A 20,386-nucleotide genomic window follows, 5' to 3' on the forward strand; every position below is an offset into this window, starting at 1 on the left:
AGTAATAATCAATGAAGTTATTTCCTATGTTTTCCTCTGGGAATTTTATGGTTTTAGGTCATACATTCAAGTCTTTAATCTATTTTGAGTTAATTTTTGTATGTGGTATAAAATAGTGGTCTAATTTCATTCTTTTGCACATGTCTGTCCAGTTTTCCCAACACCCTTTATTGAAGAGACTGTCCTTTCTCCATTGTATGTTCTTTGCTCCTTTATTGTAATTTAATTGTCCATATATATATGGGTTTATTTCTGGGCTCTCAATTCTGTTTGGTTGATCTGGGTGTCTGTTTTTATGCCAGTACCAACCTGTTTTGATCACTGTGGCTTTGTAGCATATCTTGAAATCAGGGAGCATGCTACCTCCAGCTTTGTTCTTCTTTCTCAAGGTTGTTCCCTTTCTCAAGGGATCTTTTGTGGTTTCGTACAAATTTTAGAATTTGTTCTAGTTCTGTGAAATATGTCGTTGGAATTTTGATAAGAATTGCATTAAATCTGTAGATTGCTTTGGGTAGTATGGACATTTTAACAATATTAAGTCTTCCAATCCATGAGCATGGACTGTCTTCCCATTTAATTGTGCCTTCTTTGATTTCTTTTATCAGTGTCTTAAACAGTTTTCACTGTACAGGTCATTCACCTCCTTGGTTGAATTTATTCCTAGATATTTTATTCTTTTTGATACAGTGGTAAATGGGATTGCTTTAATTTCTCTTTCTGTTAGTTTGCTATTAGTGTATAGAAATGTCACTGGCTTGTGTATATTGATTTTTTTGTTTTTGGTATCCTGTGACTTTACTGAATTTATTAGTTCTAAAAGTTTTGTTTTTTTTAATTTCGTGGAGTCTTTAGGGTTTTCTCTATATAGTATAATGCCATCTGCAAAGAGTGACAGTTTTACTTCCTCCTTTCCAATTTGGATGCCTTTTCTTTCTTTTTCTTGCTTAATTGCTGTGACTAGAATTTCCAATACTGTGTTGAATAAAAGTGGTGAGAGTGGGCATCCTTGTCTTGTTTCTGATCTTAGAGGAAAGGCTTTCAGGTTTTCATTGTTGAGTATGATGTTAACTGTGGGTTTGTCATATATGGCCTTTATTATGTTGAGGTAGGTTCCCTCTATATCCACTTTGTTGAGAGTTTTTATCATAAGTGGATGTTAGAATCTTATCAGTTGCTTTTTCTGCATCTGTTGAGACAATCATATGGTATTTATCCTTCATTTTGTTCATGCAGATATTGAACCATCCTTACAGCCTTGGAATAAATCCCACTTGATCATGGGATATGATCCTTTTGATGTATTGTTGAATTCAGTTTGCTAATATTTTGTTGAGGATTTTTGCATCTATATTCATCCAGGTATTGGCCTGTAATTTATTTTTTTGCAGTGTCCTTGTCTGGTTTTGGTATTAGGGTAATGTTGGCCTCATAACATGTTTAGATGTGTTCCCTCCTCTTCAGTTTTTTTGGAAGAATTGAGAAGGAAAAGTATTGAATCTTATTTGAATGTTTGGAAGAATTCATCAGTGAAGCTGTCTGTTTCCTGGACTTGACGTTTGTTGGAAGTTTTTTGATTACTGACTCAGTCTCCTTACTATTCAGGACTATTCAGGCTTTCTATTTCTGTTTCTTCACGATTCAGTCCTGGTAGATTATGTGTTTCAAGGAATTTGTTCTTTCTGGGTTGTTCACTTTGTTGGCATATAATTGTTTGTGGTATTCTCTTATTATCCTTCGTATTTCTGTGGTATCAGTTGTGACTTGTCCTCTTTCGTTTCTAATTTTATTTATTTGAGCCCTCTCCTTTTTTTTCTTGGTTAGTCTAGCTAAAGACTTCTTGATTTGTTTATCTTCTCAGAGAACCAGCTCTTGGTTTTATTGATCTGTTCTATTCTATTGTCTTTTTAGTCTCTATTTCTGCCCTCATCTTATTATTTCCTTCCTTCTACTACCTTTGGGCTTTGGTCTTTTTCTAGCTCCTTTAGGTGCAAATTCAGGTTGTTTATTTGAGACTTTACTTGTTTCTTGAGGTAGGCCTGTATTGCTATGAACTTCCTTCCTAGAACCACTTTTGCTGCATTCCATAGATTTTGGTGTGCTTTATTTTTGTTTTTATTTGTCCCTAGGCTTTTTTTCTCCTTTGATTTCTTCATTGACCCATTAGTTGTTTAGTCGCATGTTGTTTAATCTTCATGTTTTTGTGGTTTTCCAGTTTTCTTATTGTGATTCCTAGTTTCATACCATTATAGTTGGAAAACATGCTTCATATGATTTCAGTCTTCTTGAATTACTGGGACATGTTGTGGGCTAACACATGATCTATCCTGGAGAATGTTCCATGTGTACCTTAGAAGAATGTGTATTCTGCTGCTTCTGGATAGAGTATTCTGAACATATCTGTGAACTCCATCTTATCTAATGTGTCATTTAAGGCCAAATGTTTCCTTTTTGATTGATTTTTTTGTGAATTATCTATCCATTGCTGTAAGCGGGGTGTTAAAATCCCCTACTATTATTATACTGCTTTTAATTTCTCCCTTTAGGGCCAGTAATATTTGCTTTATATATTTTGGTGTTCCTACGTAGTGTGCATATATATTTATAAATGTTTTATCTTCTTGCTGGATTGACCCCTTTATCATTGTATAGTGCCTTTCTTTATCTTTTATTACAGGCTTTGTTTTAAAGTCTGTTTTATCTTCTGTGAGTATAGCTACACCAGCTTTCTTTTCATTACTTTTTCCTCACATCCAGTCTGTGTATGTCTTTACTTCTGAAATAAATCTCTAGGCAGCATATAGATGGGTCTTTTTTTTTTTAATCTATTCAGCCACTATATGTCTTTATATTGGCTAATTTTGTCCATTTACATTTAAAGTAATTGATAGGCATGTACTTATTGCCATTTTGTTTATTGTTTTCTGGCTGTTTTTATAGTTCCTCTCTGTTCCTTTCTTCTTTCTGTCTTCCCTTTGGTTTGCTGGATTTTTTACAGGCCAGTACCTGAATGAACATATATGCAAAAATCCCATGTGGTTTGCTGGAGTTTTTTAATATTATGTTTAGATTCCATTCTCATTTTCTTTTCTGTGTGTACTGTAAGGTTTTTCTTTGTGGTTACTGTGGTGTTCACATATAACATTGTATGTATATAGCAGTGTCTTCTAAGTTGATAACAACTTAAAATGTAAAGCAAAGCTTTACATTTTTACTCTCCCCCCTGCCACATTTTATATTTTTGATGATGCCTTTTTATTTTATTTTATTTATTTATTTATTTATTTTGCAGTACGCGGGCCCCTCACTGTTGTGGCCTCTCCCGTTGCGGAGCACAGGCTCCAGACGTGCAGGCTCAGCGGCCATGGCGCATGGGCCCAGCCGCTCCGCGGCATGTGGGATCTTCCCAGACCGGGTGCGAACCCGTGTTCCCTGCATTGGCAGGCGGACTCTCAACCACTGCGCCACCAGGGAAGCCCTGATGATGCCTTTTGCATATTCTTATTTTATGCTTCCCTTAAGTATTACTGTAATTTGAGTTAACTTTACTACTTTTGTCTTCATACTTGCTTTATAAGTGACTGAGCCACTACCTTTACTATATGTTTTCCACTGAGATTTTTATTTTCATATATTTTCTTATTATTAATTAGTGCCATTTCTTTTTTAGCCTGGAGAAGTCCCTTTAACATTTCTTATAAGGCCAGTTTAGTGGTGATGAAATCCTTTAGCCTTTGCTTATTTGTAAAATTCTTCATCTCTTCTTCAGTTCTGATCGATGATCTTGACTGGTAGAATTGGTAGAGAATTCTTGGTTGGAAAGTTTTTCCTTTCAGCATTTTGAATAGGTCATCCACTTCTTTCTGGCTGATAAAGTTTCTGCTGAAAAATCTGCTGATTTAGGGATTTCCCTTGTACTTAATAGGTAGTGTTTTGGGGGTTTGGGGGGCTTTTTGTTTGTTTGTTTTTGCTGCTTTTAAGATTCTTTATCCTTAACTTTTACCATCTTAATTGTAATGTGTCTTGGTATGGTTCTCTCTGGGTTCATCTTACTTGGAACTTTCTGAAATTCTTAGACCCAGAATGTCTGCTTTCTTCTCCAGATTAGGGAAGTTTTCATTCATTATTTCTTCAAAATTTTCTGACCTTTTCTCTCTTTCTCTTTTCCTCTGGGACCTCTATAATGTGAATGCTGTTCTGCTTGATGTTGTTCCAGAAGTCCCTTAAGGTATATTCACTTTTTTAAATTCTTTTTTCATTTTGCAACTGTGTCTGGGTGATTTCTATTTGTTTCATTTTCCAGCTTGCTGATTCGTTCTTCTGCTTCATCAAGTCTTCTGTTGAAACCCTCAAGTGTATTTTTCAGTTCAGTTATAACTTCTATTTAGTACTTTCTTATATTTTCTACCTCTTTGTTTAAGTTCTTGCTGTGTTTATCCAATCTTCTTCTGAGTTCAATGAGCATTTTTATGACCATTGCTTTGAACTCTTTGTTGAGTGAGTTGCTTAGCTCCATTTCATTAATGTCTTTTGTCTTTTTCTTTGGTTTGGAACATATTCCTCTGCCTTCTCATGGTGCATAACTTTCTCTATTTGTCTAAATTCATTAGGTGAAACAGCTACCTCTTCCAGTCTTGTTCTTGTGTAGGAGATAATCCATAGGGCCCAGAAGCACAATCTCCCTGGCCACCAGACCCAGGCACTCACGGGTGTTCTTCACGTGGACTGTGCACACCTACAAGCTGTGGTGGGGCTGCTGCTATGATGTGGGATGTATGGGATTTGGGGTGCTCACCTGCTGGTTGTAGTGAGCTGTTGCATAGTGTGGACTGGGTTTGAGGCACTTGCTCATCCCAGTTATGGTGCAGCTAGTGTGTGGGGAGGGTGGGGTATCGTGTGTTTGTCCAGCCCAGTTGTGGTGTGACATCTGCACTGGGTAGGCAGGGCACTCAAGGTACTCGCTTTGGCTCAGTTGTGGTTCAGGGTGGGAGGAGCACACCTACTGGTGCTAGGAGGCTAGAAGAAGGGCACCAAAAATAGTGCCCACTAGCTGTATCACCAGCAAGTTAGAATGAGATTTCAAAGATGTCATCTACCAGTGCTTTTGTCTCCAGAGAAAGTCCCGTTAGGTTCCTGCCTCTCTAGCAGCTGCTCTAAGATCAGTAAGTAGGTCTCCCTCTCTTATGGTGTAGGTGTTTTCACACTGTTGCTTTTGTGCTGTTTCTCATGGTAGATGGGTCTGTGTGAGCTCTTTAAGAGTGGGTTCTTTGTTCCCTACAGTTATGTGGTTCTCCTGGACTTAATCCCCATTGATTTTCAAAAACAGATGTTTTAGGGGCTCGTGTTCCCAGTGCTGCACTCAAGGGTTGAGGTACATTATTTGGAGCTCAATCCCTTTACTCCTTCTTTTTTTTACTCCAAAAAGTTACATATTTTTGTTATCCTTCTGATTTGCTCCTGGGATGGGGTCCTGGGTGGGACTGTCTCTCTGCCTCTCCTGCCTGTTTCAATGAGTCTCTTTTATCTTTTGTTGTGGAGGTGCTGTTCATCTAGTTATCATACACTTTTCAGAGGAAAATTACTTCATGTGTAGCTGTAAATTTGATGTGTCTATGGGAGGAGGTGAGCTCAGAGTCTTCTTAGGCTGCCATCTTGAACCCCTTACACAGGAGAATGATTTATAATGTCATTGTGAATGTGTTTTAAAGAAGACTTCTTATGTTTTAGAGATGCATACTGGGATAGTTATGGTATGAAATATGGTTGAAATACTGTCATATCCAGAACTCATTTCATATAAATACTGTTGTGTGCAGGTGGGGAGTAGTAGATAAAACAAGGTGGGCAATGAATTTAGCTAAGTGACAGGTACATGGTTGTTCATTGTTCTCTAATTTGTATATGTTTGAAGTTTTTTATAATACTAAAAACATTTTAAAGGAATATCCTGATGATAATTATGAGCATTAGCATTATCTAATTATTTTTAGGGTTTAAGTGAAACTAGAAAATAAGACTTATCTAAACTTGACTGTCTTATTTTGGTCATGTCCCCAGTGATACATGAATTTCATTCTGTTTTTCCAGAATGAGAAATTAGAGAAGTTAAATGGAATTAACTAGCAATCCATAATGATTAGTTATATGGATTTCCAGTGATTTTGGCATACTTAGTGAATACAATTTAATAAATACTTATTAAGCACCTACTTATAAAGCACCTACTGTGTTCCAAACATCATACAAGGAAATTGGAATAAGAAGATAGGATCAGCATCAGAAAAAAAAGAACTGTCCCTTACAAGGAAGGCTGAACTAAGTGGAAAAGTTTGATATGGCGTGGAAATTCAACTGACAGGTCCACTATCAATAATCCTTTGCCTTTTAAGGTCTCTTAGTTTAGGAAAAATCAAATGTGTAATCCAGTCATTGCAATGCAGTATGTAAGTGCAATAATGAAGAAGATGATGCAAAAACATTAGAGTGCAGTAATTCTGCTGAGGGTTTAAATTAATCAGAGAAAACCACAACTAAAAGATGACATTTCAACTATTGATTAATAGTTCACCAGATGGACAAGAGGAAGGGTATTCCATGAGGAGGATGACAAGAACAACAGGATAAGCAGGGTTGTAAGTGAATGGTGTTACCACAGAACAAACGGAATAATACTGCGTTCTGTGTGCCATGTTAGTGCGTTCAGACATTATTCATTAGACAGTGTGCAGGTGGGATATTAGAGGCTTTATCCAGGGATAATGGTGAGATTCATATTTTAGGAAGATAGCTCTACTTTTGGTGGGGAACAGCAGTTCTCAAAGTTTGGGGACCTCTGGTACACCTTTTAGGGAGTCTGTGAGGTCAGAAGTATTTTTATAATAATACTAAGATGTTATTCCCCTTTTTCACTCTCATTTTACACATACAATGGAATACTACTCAGCCTTAAAAAATAATGAAATTTTGCCATTTGCAGCAACATGGATGGACTTAGAGGGTATTGTGCTGAGTGAACTAAGTCAGAGAAAGACAAATACTGTATGACACCACTTATATGTAGAATCTAAAAAATACAACAAACTAGTGAACATAACAAAAAAAGAAGCATACTTACAGATATAGAGAACAAACTAGTGGTTACCAGTAGGGAGGGGCAATATAGGGATGGAGGAATGGGAGGTACAAACCATTGGGTATAAGATAGGCCAGCAGTCCCCAACCTTTTTGGCACCAGGGACCGATTTCGTGGAAGACAGTTCTTCCACGGTGGGGGGAGGGCAGTGGATGGTTCAGGCAGTAATGGGAGCAATGGTGGGGATGGTTCAGGCAGTAACGCTAGTGATGGGGGATGGTGGGGAGCGGCAGATGAAGCTTCACTCACTCACCTGCCGCTCACCTCCTGCTGTGTGGCCCGGTTCCTAACAGCCTGCAGACCGGTAGTGGTCCACAGCCCGAGAGTTAGGGCCCTTTGAGATAGGCTACAAGGATGTATTGTTCAACATGGGGAATATAGCCAGTATTTTGTAATAACTGTAAATGAAGTATAACCTTTAAAAATTGTATAAAAACTTTTTAAAAAAAACCACTCACAGAAAATGTCTTCTATTAAACCAACATTAAACTTACAAAAACGTAAAACATACTACTCTAAATACAAAATTTTTTGTGTTGGAAAATAGTTATTTTTTTATAAAAATGTTATTTATGCTACATTACTGGGTTTATACTTTTACATTTCCTTAATTTTGAAATCTAATATGGTAAATATTGGTAAATACAACCCACATAAATGAAAGCTTTTGGGGCACTTCAATAACTTTTAAGAGTATAGGGGACTTCAGACCAGAAGTTTTGAGAACTAGAGGTATAGAGGGTACATTGTATTGAGAAGAGGCTAACAGCAGAGAGAAGACTAGTTAGGCAACTTTTGCAGGAATCTAGGTCATTGATTTTCAAACCCTTTGTGCATATATACCCATTGAAAGAATTATCAAAAGCTATATTCTTTCTGGCACATTTTTAAATTGATAGCTAATTTTTTCCTTTGTAAATTTAGATGGTTGTAAATAATATATTTTATAAAGTATTGTAAATAATGACATTGAAGTATGGTACATCAATCTTTTAAATGTATACAAGGAAATCCAGACACCACAGCAATTTGATACCCATTGTCACCCACTTAAAAATGTATAGGAACAGATGTTCTTCTTGATAGAAACTTTGCATTATTCCTTTTTCTTCTTAAAATTATATTTCCACTTCCCATCTCAAAATTTTGTATAATGTATTATATTTTGTACTTGGAAAATCTTTTGATTACCTATCTCCGTTGTAACCAAAATAAATATATAAATTTAAATTAATTTTAAAATTTCCTATGACCACAAAAAAAGTATTCACCTTTTTATTCCAGATTAAGTTATCATCGAAGTTACTGCCAGGATGAAATTTCCAAAGCAATATAAATGAATTACTAATTTGAATAATTCTTTAAAATTTTTTATTGGAGACATTTCTTTTTAAAAAAAATTTTTTAACATCTTTATTGGAGTATAATTGCTTTACAATGGTGTGTTAGTTTCTGCTTTATAACAAAGTGAATCAGCTATACATATACATATATCCCCATATCCTCTCCTTCTTGCATTGGAGACATTTCTTAATAAATGGAGCTTTTCTTTCCCCTCCAACTAGTCCATATATCCTTAGATAAATATTATTTACTTCTATAATGGGACCAGATTCCACATAAATTCTAATTTTATTTCTGTATTTGTAAACATGGAGAAAACTTTTTTGTATAAATAAGGAGATGGGAAAGAAAGAAAGGAGTTTTGTCATAACAATGTCACTCATTTCTGTGACTCCTGATACGTACATAGCAAAACAGTATATAGTGATCTACCAGTAAAATTTGTTAGCTGGCAATTTCATTAGATCCATTCTTTTTTCAGTTTCATTGAAAACGAAGAATTAAACCCACTTGATTTTCAAAAGTGGATTTACTACCAAATCATTAGAGTCATTCATTTTCTGTTTCTGGGAAGTATACCAAATATCTTTTAAAATTAGTTCAAATTATGATATTACTCTCATTTAGAGGCATCTTGTTTAAACTGATACATTCATAAAATAGAATATTGTTAGTTTAAATATGGTAGTTTTTAATAACATCTTTTATCACATTTTAAATATGTGATTTAAATATGGCAAACCCTTGCACTGCCTCAAAGATAGAGTCACTTAATGAAGAGTGTCCTTCATTACAATCTATTTGGCAATGCCAGGCCTCATAAACAAATATACTTAATTTCCAACAGAAAAGGTCTTACTTCATTTTCAATTCAAGTAAGTATATTAATGTTATGAAATATTATTTAAAAAAACAGATTTAAACTGCAGAACACATGTGCCAGAGGCATGTTTACAATGAAGCTAACAAAGCATATCCACCAGAGTGCCTTCCTTTCAAGATTCCTTCTTTTCTAATTTTAAATATTCGCTTTCACACCTCATTTTATATTTTTTGTCATAAAGAAAGCCCCTAAAACTTTGGGCCCAGTATTTCTCCCTGCATATCTGTAAAGATTAACCACAAGGGCAGTCAGGATAAGCTTAAGATGATATATATCTAATATAAATAATTTCATAATTAAGTTATGAAAATAAGATAAACCACTTCTCATTACTTAATTTCTACTAAATAATACAGAATAAAATATAGTTAAGATTATAATTTATGAAGTAAGGAATATGGTAAAAGGCCTGTTATTCCTTCAGTAAATGTTTTGGGGAGATTGAACTCTGATGTTTGACTTTGGGGAATCACTAATAAGCTTGTATAAAAATCAGAAAGAACATTTTCATCTTGGTCAAAATTTTCTTATGTATTTAATGAAAAAAGAAAGCTATATACTGCTAAAAACTTATCAGATGGAGAGTTGACATACAGTTTTATTTTTATATTAGCAAGTAAAAAAATGTTTTATATAATGAAATGAGGTTAACTAATTTTTATATAAATATTTCAGAATGAGTTGATAGATTTTACCTAACTTGTTGAGTAACAAACACTAAATCTATAGTCTGAAAGAAATCACATAATTTTTATCCATAGGATTTAGCCATCATATCTTTAAAAAAATACAGTTTCACTTAAAAGAATCACTGTCATCTACATTGCGTTTATTGTTCAAAAGTATTCTTTGTTTAGCTAACAGCATGTCCTGTGGGGTGGTATTAAGAAGAACTGCAGGGAAAATGCTTCTGCTAACGTATTTTTTTTAATTGTTCAGTCAGGGTTTTGGACTCATGGAGAATCCTTATACGGTTCTTGCTGTAGAGCCCCTTGGAAAATCTTTGTCTATCCTTGGGCTTATTACTCTTCACCTGGTTTGAAGATCTCTGTACTAGTCATGAGATAAGGCTCTAACCTAAGACTGTAATAGCAGTATTGGTTAGGAGACTGATTTGAGACATTTTTAAGACATACTTTAGTGGCTCAGTAGACTTGGGAGTGAAAGATGAGTCAAAAATAATTCTTAAGATTTCCATTTTGGGGAGTTAGATAGATTGTGATACCATTCATTGCATAGAGAAAATAAAATAATCAGCAAGTGTCAGAGAGGTGGGGATGGAGTTCTTTTTGCCTGTGCAGAACTTTAATATGGAAATGTTCAATAAGTCTGAAACACAAAAGAAAGGTCAAAGACAGGGTGGTTGTAAATTTGGGAGACTGTAGTATATAAGTGAATGATACTACCTAAGGGAAATTTTTTTACAGAGAGGAAGAGATCTGGTGATGGAACCTTCGGGGAAAGGTTAACACAGGAAATGAACCTCTCCACAAAAGCAGAATAGAAAGAAAACAGTTTCATTACTGAATAAGCAGTAATCCAGAAAGTAATGTGCATCATAAGCAATCTGCTAAGAGATTACAAAAACAGAAAGAAATCTCACCCTTTTATAAAATGGCCAAACAGATTCAACCCATTTACATACATGTTCTCAGGATAAACAGTAACTAGTCCTCAAGTAAGAGGACTTGACAGCACCATCTGTCACACATTGTTCATCCTAAATTCACTTAGTAATAGGAGTGCCCATCTGTGTTAGCTAATTGGCTTTATCCAAAAGAAAAATAAACTTCTCATATCTTTATGATAGGAGATAGTTTTGCAACTTGAAGGATACACCTGCCCAAGTTAGGCTCCTGCCCTGCCATTGAAACTGTGAGGTAAGGGCATGATAATCCTTAATGATTACATTCCAAAGAGGTAGTTCCCAAGTTCCTGAGAAAGACATTCCTGTATGTAAACCTGGCAAGAGGCTTTTAAGCAAAAGCTTTTAAAAAGATTTTTACATAAATTTCAAAGAGACAGAGAATTCACAATTTTAAATTTTCTAAAGTAAATGCTCTAAGAAAAGAGGAGAGTCTTTTCTCTCCTTTTCCACATGGACTTTTTTTTTTTAACTTTGTATTTATCCTTACATAAGTAATGGGAAAGAGAAAAACAGCCTTGGAGATGAAGGGGGAAATTACAAAGAGTGCTTTCATGAAAGCCACAGCAAGAGAATATTTTTCAAGGGTTGAGGGAGTAGTACTGCCTTCAAGGAGGTTATGTTATTTGAAAATAACATAAATATGTAACTTTTTAAAAAAACTAAATATAAAAAGAATATAACATTACATGGTTAATTGTATAAGTATAGACTATAAGTACTTTAGAATTTCAGTAGCATGAGGTCATTATGACCTTAAGTAGTCAGAGGAGGATTTCTGGAAGTTGGATTTTGAAGGAGAGGTTCATTTTATGTAATTCATATTTTAAACCTCAGTCTAAAACAGATCTCCATTGCAATTCTCTATAATAGGATAAATTTAGCAATGGTACCATGATATTCATAATCCATTGGCCAAAATTCTCAGTTGGGTAGTGTTGATACTTGAGTAGAGGATGACACCATTTTCCCCTATGACTTTCTATTTTCTGTGCTCTCTCTCAAAATCACCCCCTTTCAGATTAACAGGTTATTTCTTTTATATGTTAGTAGCTTCAAGTCTTCTCCAGCTTAAAAGGCACTTTTTCTCTAGGATTCTTATCTGGATTCATTTTAAGCTTAACTTGCAAAGATCAGCTATTTTTCAGTTCTTGGAAGGTACTTTGCAGTTAACCCTGATGTTACTGAGCCAAACATTATTTTGTTTTGGATTTTAGTTATCTTTGTGTTTTGGAGGTTCCCAAGCCCACCCTCAGGTTTGATGATTCACTAGGAGGACTCATAGGACTCAGCATACAGCCATAAGCATGGCTATGACTCATTATAGGAAAAGGATGCAAAACAAAATCAGCAAAGAGAAAAGGCGTCTGGGGGAACACCTGGAAGAAACCAAGCACAAGTTTCTAAGTGTCCTCTCCGAGTAAAGTCATATGGGACACACTTAATTCCCCCAGCAATAAACTGTGACAACATGTGTGAAATGTCATCTACTAAGGAAGCTCATTAGAGACTCAGTGCCCACAGTTTTTATTGGGACTGGCCATGTAGACATTCTCTGCCTGGCACATTAACAAGATTCTAGACTCATTTGTTTGCAGAAATGGTTTAGGTACAGTGAGCCACTTTTATTATCATTTAGGGAATTGTGGAAACCCTCCGGAAATCTAAGATCCCAGGTACCGGTCAAGTGTCAACATTGCAAACAGACCTTTTTGAAGATGGCAGCCTCAGGCCTGCTGTGTTAACCCTTTTCTCTACAGCTTTTTTTTTTTTTAATCCAGTGATTTGCAGATAAAATCAAGAATTGACACATCAAGTAACTGTCTTTTAAATATACTACAGGTATGCGCCAGAATCACTGACAGAGAGCAAGTTTTCTGTGGCCTCAGATGTTTGGAGCTTTGGAGTGGTTCTGTATGAACTTTTCACATATATTGAGAAGAGTAAAAGCCCACCAGCGGTCAGTTTGCTTTTTATTTACTCTCAAGGTTTTTTTTAACATGAGAAAAGCTTTTTCCGAAGAATAATATAGTAAGCTTAAGGTTATTTTAGAGCTCCTATTGCTTATTTGTAAGACAGCATCCAACAAAATAATCCCAAACTTACTCATTAAATTAACTTGATGTTTTAAAAAGTGGGGATTGGAGTACTATTTAGTATATTCTCTTAATATTATCTTCAGTAAATCCGATAAACTCATTCATTCCAGGAATTATTGCAAAAGTTAAACCTTTTAAAGTAATATTTTTTCTGTTCATTGTATAATTTTAATATAGGAAAGTATAAAAAAGAAAATAAAAATAATCTCTAATTCAACTACTCAGAAATAACCACTTTAATACCACTTTAATAACCACTTTAATGTTTTCTTACAGGCTTCTTTTAATTTTATATATAAAAGCGAAATTTTATTAAAAAGATTTCTTTTATAACAGGTCATACTGTACAGTTTGCTATCCTGCTTTTTCATTACATATTATAGCATGGATATTTTCCTATATTAGTAAATATTTACTGCAAATATGACTTCTAATTCCTTGGTAGCATTTCATCATAAGGATATAATTTCTGGACAATTATTTTTCAGTCTTTTAAGTAACACTTCATTGAACATAGTGCACATCCTTATATATATTTATGTTCATCTCTGGTTGTCATCTTAGAGAGTAAAAGTATAATTATAGGTAAAACGTTATGAACTCTTTCATAGGATTTTCATTATTTCAAAATGCTTTGAAAGCTGTACCAGATTAGACTCTCAGTAGCTGTGCATAGGGGTATACGTTTTATCATTTGCCAGTGTTGACTATTATATTTCTACACAGTTTTGCCAAATTGATGGGAGAGAAGTTGTACCTGTTGGATTTTAATTTGCATTTCTGCTATTAGTGTGATTGAATACATATTTATTGGGTATTTGGGGTGAGTCTGTGCGTGTGTGCATTGTATCTTCATGTACTTTGCCCATTTTTATATTGGTAATTTTTCTTACAAGTATATAAGAGCTCTCTGTGTTTAAATAAACGATGTGTTCATTGTAAATACTTCTCTAGCTTATGGTTCAGACTTCAATTTTATGAATTTTAAACATAGAACTTTTTCTCTCCGTTCCATTTATGCTTAAATATTCATTCTGTATTTTCTTTTTATTATGTCTTCTTTTACATTCAACTTTTTATTTCACCTGAAATGTAATATGATGTGTTAAAACAAAGTAAGTGTTTTTAGTTCACTGGTTTTGAACCTTTTCAGGGAATTTGTGCTGAGTATGTTACAGTTATGGAAATGGCATTATAGACGTTCCACATTTAACAATCTTTTCTGAACTGTGACTGAAAACAAAGTTTTTGAAGTTAAAATAGTCTGTTTTTAAAATGTTTCAAGGTAAGGAAACATACAGGATTTTTCCCATTTACTGGAAGAAGTTGAGAAAGAATTCTGATTCAAATTAAATGTACCAAAAATGTGTCATTGAAAAGTGGGTTTGTGTTTCAGGAATTTATGCGTATGATTGGCAATGACAAACAAGGACAGATGATTGTGTTTCATTTGATAGAACTCCTGAAGAATAATGGAAGATTACCAAGACCAGATGGATGCCCAGATGAGGTAACAAAAAAATTTTTTTTATCCACAGTAATCATGCATTTTCTTTCTCTCTTTACCCAAGGATTTCAGGTCAGTTTATGTAATTTAATTTGCTGAGGGTGTAGAAAAATAGCATAATCATGACTGTGGATATAGGTATATCCATGACACATGCCTGTACAGGTAAATTAAGTGGGAGTTCTGAATTTATGTCTTCACCAATTAAAAGATGGCACTTTGTGCTCATTGTAAGTTTGGTTTATTTTCCCTTTTACAGATTTATGTAATCATGACAGAATGCTGGAACAATAATGTAAACCAACGCCCTTCTTTCAGAGACCTAGCTCTTCAAGTTGATCAAATAAGAGACAGCATGGCTGGATGAAAGAAATGAACTTCACTCTGAGACCAAAATAGACTTACAGAACAAAGTGTTGTATTTCACATTACTGTGGACTGTTACTACATGTATCATTATTATGTATATCATGACTTTAGCCAGCAAAGGTGTGGAAGTATCTGCTCAGAGCTTTCAAAAGTTTAGTGAGTTTTTCTTCATGAGGACACCAGCCAAAGACACTGATGAAAAGTCCTTAGCAAAGAGTTTTGTAAAAAGTTTCGTGAACCTAATCAGTCAGTTAATATCACCTTTGGCAAAAGAAGAAACAGACTTTTTTCAACTCAGAATTATGAGAGATGAAAAAATTGTAAATGTTTAATATGCACAGAATACGTATGTACAGTTTTTACCACAGTGAATGTATAATACCTTGGCATCTTGTGTGATGTTTTACACAAGAGCTGGTATTCATAAATAATGTTTTCTAATTTTTCCATAGTTGATCTGTAATAACTTCACTGTACAAATTAAGATGCTCAGATAATTGAATAAGCACCTTTGTGTCCTTGTTCATCTGTATCACTGGCCAGCAATATAAGCAGGTGTATACTTTTAGCTTGTTGTTCTATGTACTGTAAATATTTTTCAAAGCAAAGGGAACAAATGTTTAGTTTTATTTGTATAGGGAATTTCCCTGACTCTAAAGAATACATTTTGAGATGGAACAAGTTTACAAAGATATAACACAATCTATTTTCTTATTTCTCTCCCTTGTATCTGTTTGTGGCGAGTATGTTTTTTAAATAGAACTGTGTCCAGGCTTTTCTAAGACTACAGTGAACAGTTTTCTTTTAAAATTTTGAGATGACGAATGCCAGGAATATTGTCATCCCTTGAGCTACTGGCTGCCAATAAGACTCTTCAATCCCTGGGACCTATAGTCATGGATTAAATTTAAGTGTAAGCCATAAAATAGATTGTTTTTCATATATATATGCCTATTAAGATGCACAGTGGGTTAGGAATTTTTTCTAAAGAATTTATATTTTAGGGATTTCAGAAATCTATTGCCGCTATAAAAGAGATTTTCTTTTGTTAGATTCTTACAAGGGGGAAATGAGAGTAAATTGGTAAAAAAGAAAGAAAGTATGCTTGTTAATTTTATTCAAGAATGCCAGTAGAAAATTCATAATGTCTTGAAGAAAAATCAGCATTTTTCAACTGAGTATACAGGGTCGTTTGTTACTGTTGTCGTTTGTTTTAGTGCTACTCCATTTTAGACACCATACCTAAAATTTGGTGGGGTTTTTTGTCTGTGTGTTATTTATACAAAGTTTAAAATACTTGGCATTTTGGTTAAAAAGAAAATAGTTTCTTTATTTTCAATGCTATATGCTTTTTTTCTTTTAACTTGAACTTAAGACTTTTGATTATCTTTCTATTTTTTGGAGCTGGTTTTAAAACGAATATTATATAAGAAAAAAATGCCTCACATATAAAGTTTGAGTTTTTTGTTGGAAGGAAAGGGAAGAAATGCTTTTTATGCTATCTTTAAAGCATTTTACCAAATAGTAGTTACACCAAATGCACAAATCATCTAAAATAATATATTAGATTTTAAAAGATTTCTAGTAAACATTATATTTTGATGAAAGTTGAATATAATTTTTGTTTAATTTGTAAAGACTCCTCCAGGATCTCTGTATGTAATGCATTTAAGAGATCTTCTGTTCTGCTACTTTTCATGTCCAAAGTAGCATATCATATAATATGTTTGATTGCAGATTTTTGTACTAAAACTTAAGTACCTAAAAGTAAATTCTTAAAGGTTGATAACATTTTGTTTATAAAAACAAGGATGGTAACTAGGTTTCTTTTTTAAAAGTTTTTCTTTTAATGTTTCCATTTTTAGTTTTAGGAGAAAAATCCCACATAAACATCTTAAGTTTTTAGAATGGGATGACAGCCTTATTGTAAAATTCTAAGTTTTCAAGAGAATTATTATTTATTGAGGGTTTGTGATGTTTTAAATTTTGATTCTGACCATACATAAAAGGAAATTAACCATGCAGCTGTTTAGTTGGTTCTGCACAAGACACAGGTAAGTCAGTATTGTACCAGTTAATGCCAAAATGTTTCTTCAAAGTAATACTCTTCAGAAATGAGCGTAAAGATTTTCTTAAAATTCTGCAATTCTGTAAATATTCCAGTATTTTAAGTTACACAGTCTTTATATAAATAATTCCCTATATCCATGACTACCTGCTTTGGGAAATAGTCACTTTTTCATGTTATTTATGTATGCTGCCAGTAGCACTATAATTTGCTATGGAAGAGTGCTTTCTTACAACCCAAGACTTCTGCTTTAAAGTCAAGTGAAATTTTTATCAAAACCATAACTCCTGATATTTAAATTTTATTTAAAGAGTTTTGCTATAGAGTAGACTTTAGAAAATACCTATAGTTCTATACCTGGGGAGCCATTCTTTTTGGGGTGGCATGATGTGGTCAGATTGAGACTGTATTATTTTCTTCATTGTGCCTTTAGCATGTTCCCACAAAACTGAAATACTCATGTAATAAATATTCAGAAGTTATTTTCTTTTGTATTGTCACCTAACCAAGGAACTGCAGGTACACACATTGATTTAGGGATATGCAGAGAAAGACTTTTATAAAGTAAACTTACCTTTCAGTTTAAAAGAAATGCTTCCTAAGAGTGCTATCAACTACTTTGTGCTGTTTATGAACACTGCTATATCCACCCTAGGTCTGGTATGTAAATTATTTCTAATGAAAGTTTCTCTAATTTTCTAGTACAACTTACTAAAGATCTTTAATCTCCTATATTAGAATAAATAATAACAGTAAGTCAGCAGAACTATCCAAACAAAAGACTAGGTTATATGAGATAATCTTCATTTTATTTAAGAAAAAAAAAAGTATAAATATCAGAAAATACTTTATATTGACACCCTGATTTGGGTTGGTTGTACTTAATTTCAAGATAACTAGCTGCTAACTATTTTATGATACTGACAGTAACATTAGAGAGATTTCAGAATGACAGTGAGAGAATTTTTAAACTTTCACATTAGTCACATGCATATGATATGCACATCACATTATATACCTAAATATTAAAATTACCAATTTTGTTTTACTTTATTACAGTATGTTCTTCATAGGTTAAGAAATTAACTTCTACTGTGCTTATGCTAGATGGCATTGCTTAGTGCAGGCCCTAAATATTGTTCTTTTCCAGTCTTATAAAATTTATAAGGAAAATCCTTATCTCCAACTGAAACACCAATTGTTATTAATATATCTTTAAAAGTTTTTAATTATCATTTTCTATTATAAGGCCTTTCTTTGCATAGCAAATTGCTTAACATCTTATTTTGAACTGGAACAGATTTACAACATGAGATCATTAAAAGAGCTTCTAGGAGTCTCTGTTCCAGTTATCCATATTCTTAGTTTTTGTGAATATGTGTTATGTTTTTAATACCTGTACTAGGAAGCACTCCTATAGATGCTATTTATTGGGGTCAAGCAAGTCAACTTTGAGCAGTGTGAACAGACAGTAGCATAGCTTTTAAGTCTGACAACAGGTAAATAGCATTAATAAACAAAACAAGGTGGTAAGGAAAAGGCATATAGCAGGATTTTATAGAGACAGCAGGCAGCTGGAAAGGCAACTTACCAGTTGCAGATGATAAGCAGAACAAGTACACTAAAAACACAAATGAAAGTATGCAATAGAAAGGTTTGTTCATCAATTATCCTTTCAAGATCATAGTTAAAAATGTTTAGGTGCTTTTCACACGCAAAAAAGATAATTAAGTATTTTTTTATTTTTTTTTTTTTTTTTTGCGGTGCGCGGTTCTTTCACTGTTGTGGCCTGTCCCGTTGCCGGAGCACAGGCTCCGGATGCACAGGCTCAGCGGCCATGGCTCACGGGCCCAGCCGCTCCGCGGCATGTGGGATCCTCTCGGACCGGGGCACAAACCCGCGTCCCCTGCATCGGCAGGCGGACTCTCAACCACTGCGCCACCAGGGAAGCCCGATAATTAAGTATTTTTAATGAAAAAGTTTAGGGTGTTTCAAATGCTTGGAATATATGTGAATCTCAGAGCGTGAATTTTCTAGGAGCATGGAGTATAAGCTTGTGAGTTGCAATTTATTTACTGAAACTAAAAACGTTAGAGATTAAGAAAGTCATAGATACTAAAGAAAATGGAAATAAAATGAGAAAGATAAACCTACACTCAATTATGAAAATATCTACTTGAAATTTCTTTCAACTTCAACAACTTGAAATACACATATGATACTTTCTTCTTCTGCAATAATAGTTTTGTTGAAGGTTGCTGTAATGAACCTTTATAACTATCCCAAATTTTAAGTATATAAGAACAAAATTTATTTTATGTCCTCAGTAACATTTAGGATGTTGGATTAATTTTGGTTGGAGAGGAATGAAAAGAAAGTTGTTTGTAGAATCAAAGATTTCACCTTGATTCTTAAGAGCAAATAACTGAATTCTCCAACAGTACTGATTAAAATACTTTTAATCTGCATAACCAAGGTAGCCTAAGCCCTTGAGTGCAAGCTGCAGGTAGCGCAGATCTAAATGACAAATTTGAAGTAGTTTGTGTCAAATGATAGCACTTATTGTCTACTGTTTACAAAGCATTTTAAAAACAAGTCACTGTTTCCCACAAATTCTGCCAGAATATTGTTTTTCTTCTTTCTTTCTTTTAAAAAGTGTTTTAAATCCTTGTTTCTATCAGTAATTTGAGGATAGCGTGAATCCCATGGTACCACTTCTTTTCCTTCCTGTTACTAGTTTTGTAACATTATCATGCAGCTTACTGAATAGGAATTCTTGATAATAGAGTAAAGGTATTGGTGACAAAGAAAAAAAAATTGAAACAAAGTCTTACCTTTTTATTGAAGGACTTTGAGAAATGTTGAAGTTGAATTCTAAAACTCGAGTATACCATTATAATTCTTTAAGGTGGCCCAGTTTACTTCCAAAGCTACTATTACAGAGGAAGAAATTTCCAAAAATTTAGAGAAATTTTAGAGAAATAGAGGATAATCTTTTTCCTAAAAATGATTTGGAAATCTGAGACCTAAGGAATAATGAGTGTGGTGATGGGAAAAGGGAATTTCTAAATTTCTGTCAGATCTCAGATTAAACTCACACTTAATGGGAATTTTGTTCTAACATCTTGAATTTCTCTTATTTTAGGATTACTATGATAAATGTAGAAGGTTAGAGTATGGATAGCTCAGTCAAATGCCAACTACTATGGGTCTAGTAATTCTCTAGGTCATTTTCTTATAGTTGCTCCAACTTGGCCACTTAAGGGTCAGATTCTTAGTAGAGTCATTTTTCTTTTCTAAACTTAAAAAAAAAAAAAAAATGACCATATCCACATTGTATAC

The 20,386-nt window shown here is 34.0% G+C and overlaps 1 protein-coding gene across 4 annotated transcripts in view; it reads left to right on the plus strand.

Moving 5' to 3' along the window:
- Positions 1 to 18,754, plus strand: part of JAK2 (Janus kinase 2) — a 162,809-nt gene extending 144,055 nt beyond the window's left edge. For all 4 annotated transcript variants that reach the window (XM_060014695.1, XM_060014696.1, XM_060014693.1 and 1 more), the window contains 3 exons: positions 12,844 to 12,961; positions 14,497 to 14,610; positions 14,867 to 18,754. In XM_060014695.1, the coding sequence (XP_059870678.1) occupies positions 12,844 to 12,961; positions 14,497 to 14,610; positions 14,867 to 14,974 (340 nt within the window). In that variant the 3' untranslated portion in view covers positions 14,975 to 18,754. The remainder of the gene's footprint in view (positions 1 to 12,843; positions 12,962 to 14,496; positions 14,611 to 14,866) is intronic.
- Positions 18,755 to 20,386: the final 1,632 nt, after the last annotated feature.

This window comes from Delphinus delphis, chromosome 6, assembly GCF_949987515.2.
Source record: "Delphinus delphis chromosome 6, mDelDel1.2, whole genome shotgun sequence".
NCBI lineage: Eukaryota > Metazoa > Chordata > Mammalia > Artiodactyla > Delphinidae > Delphinus > Delphinus delphis.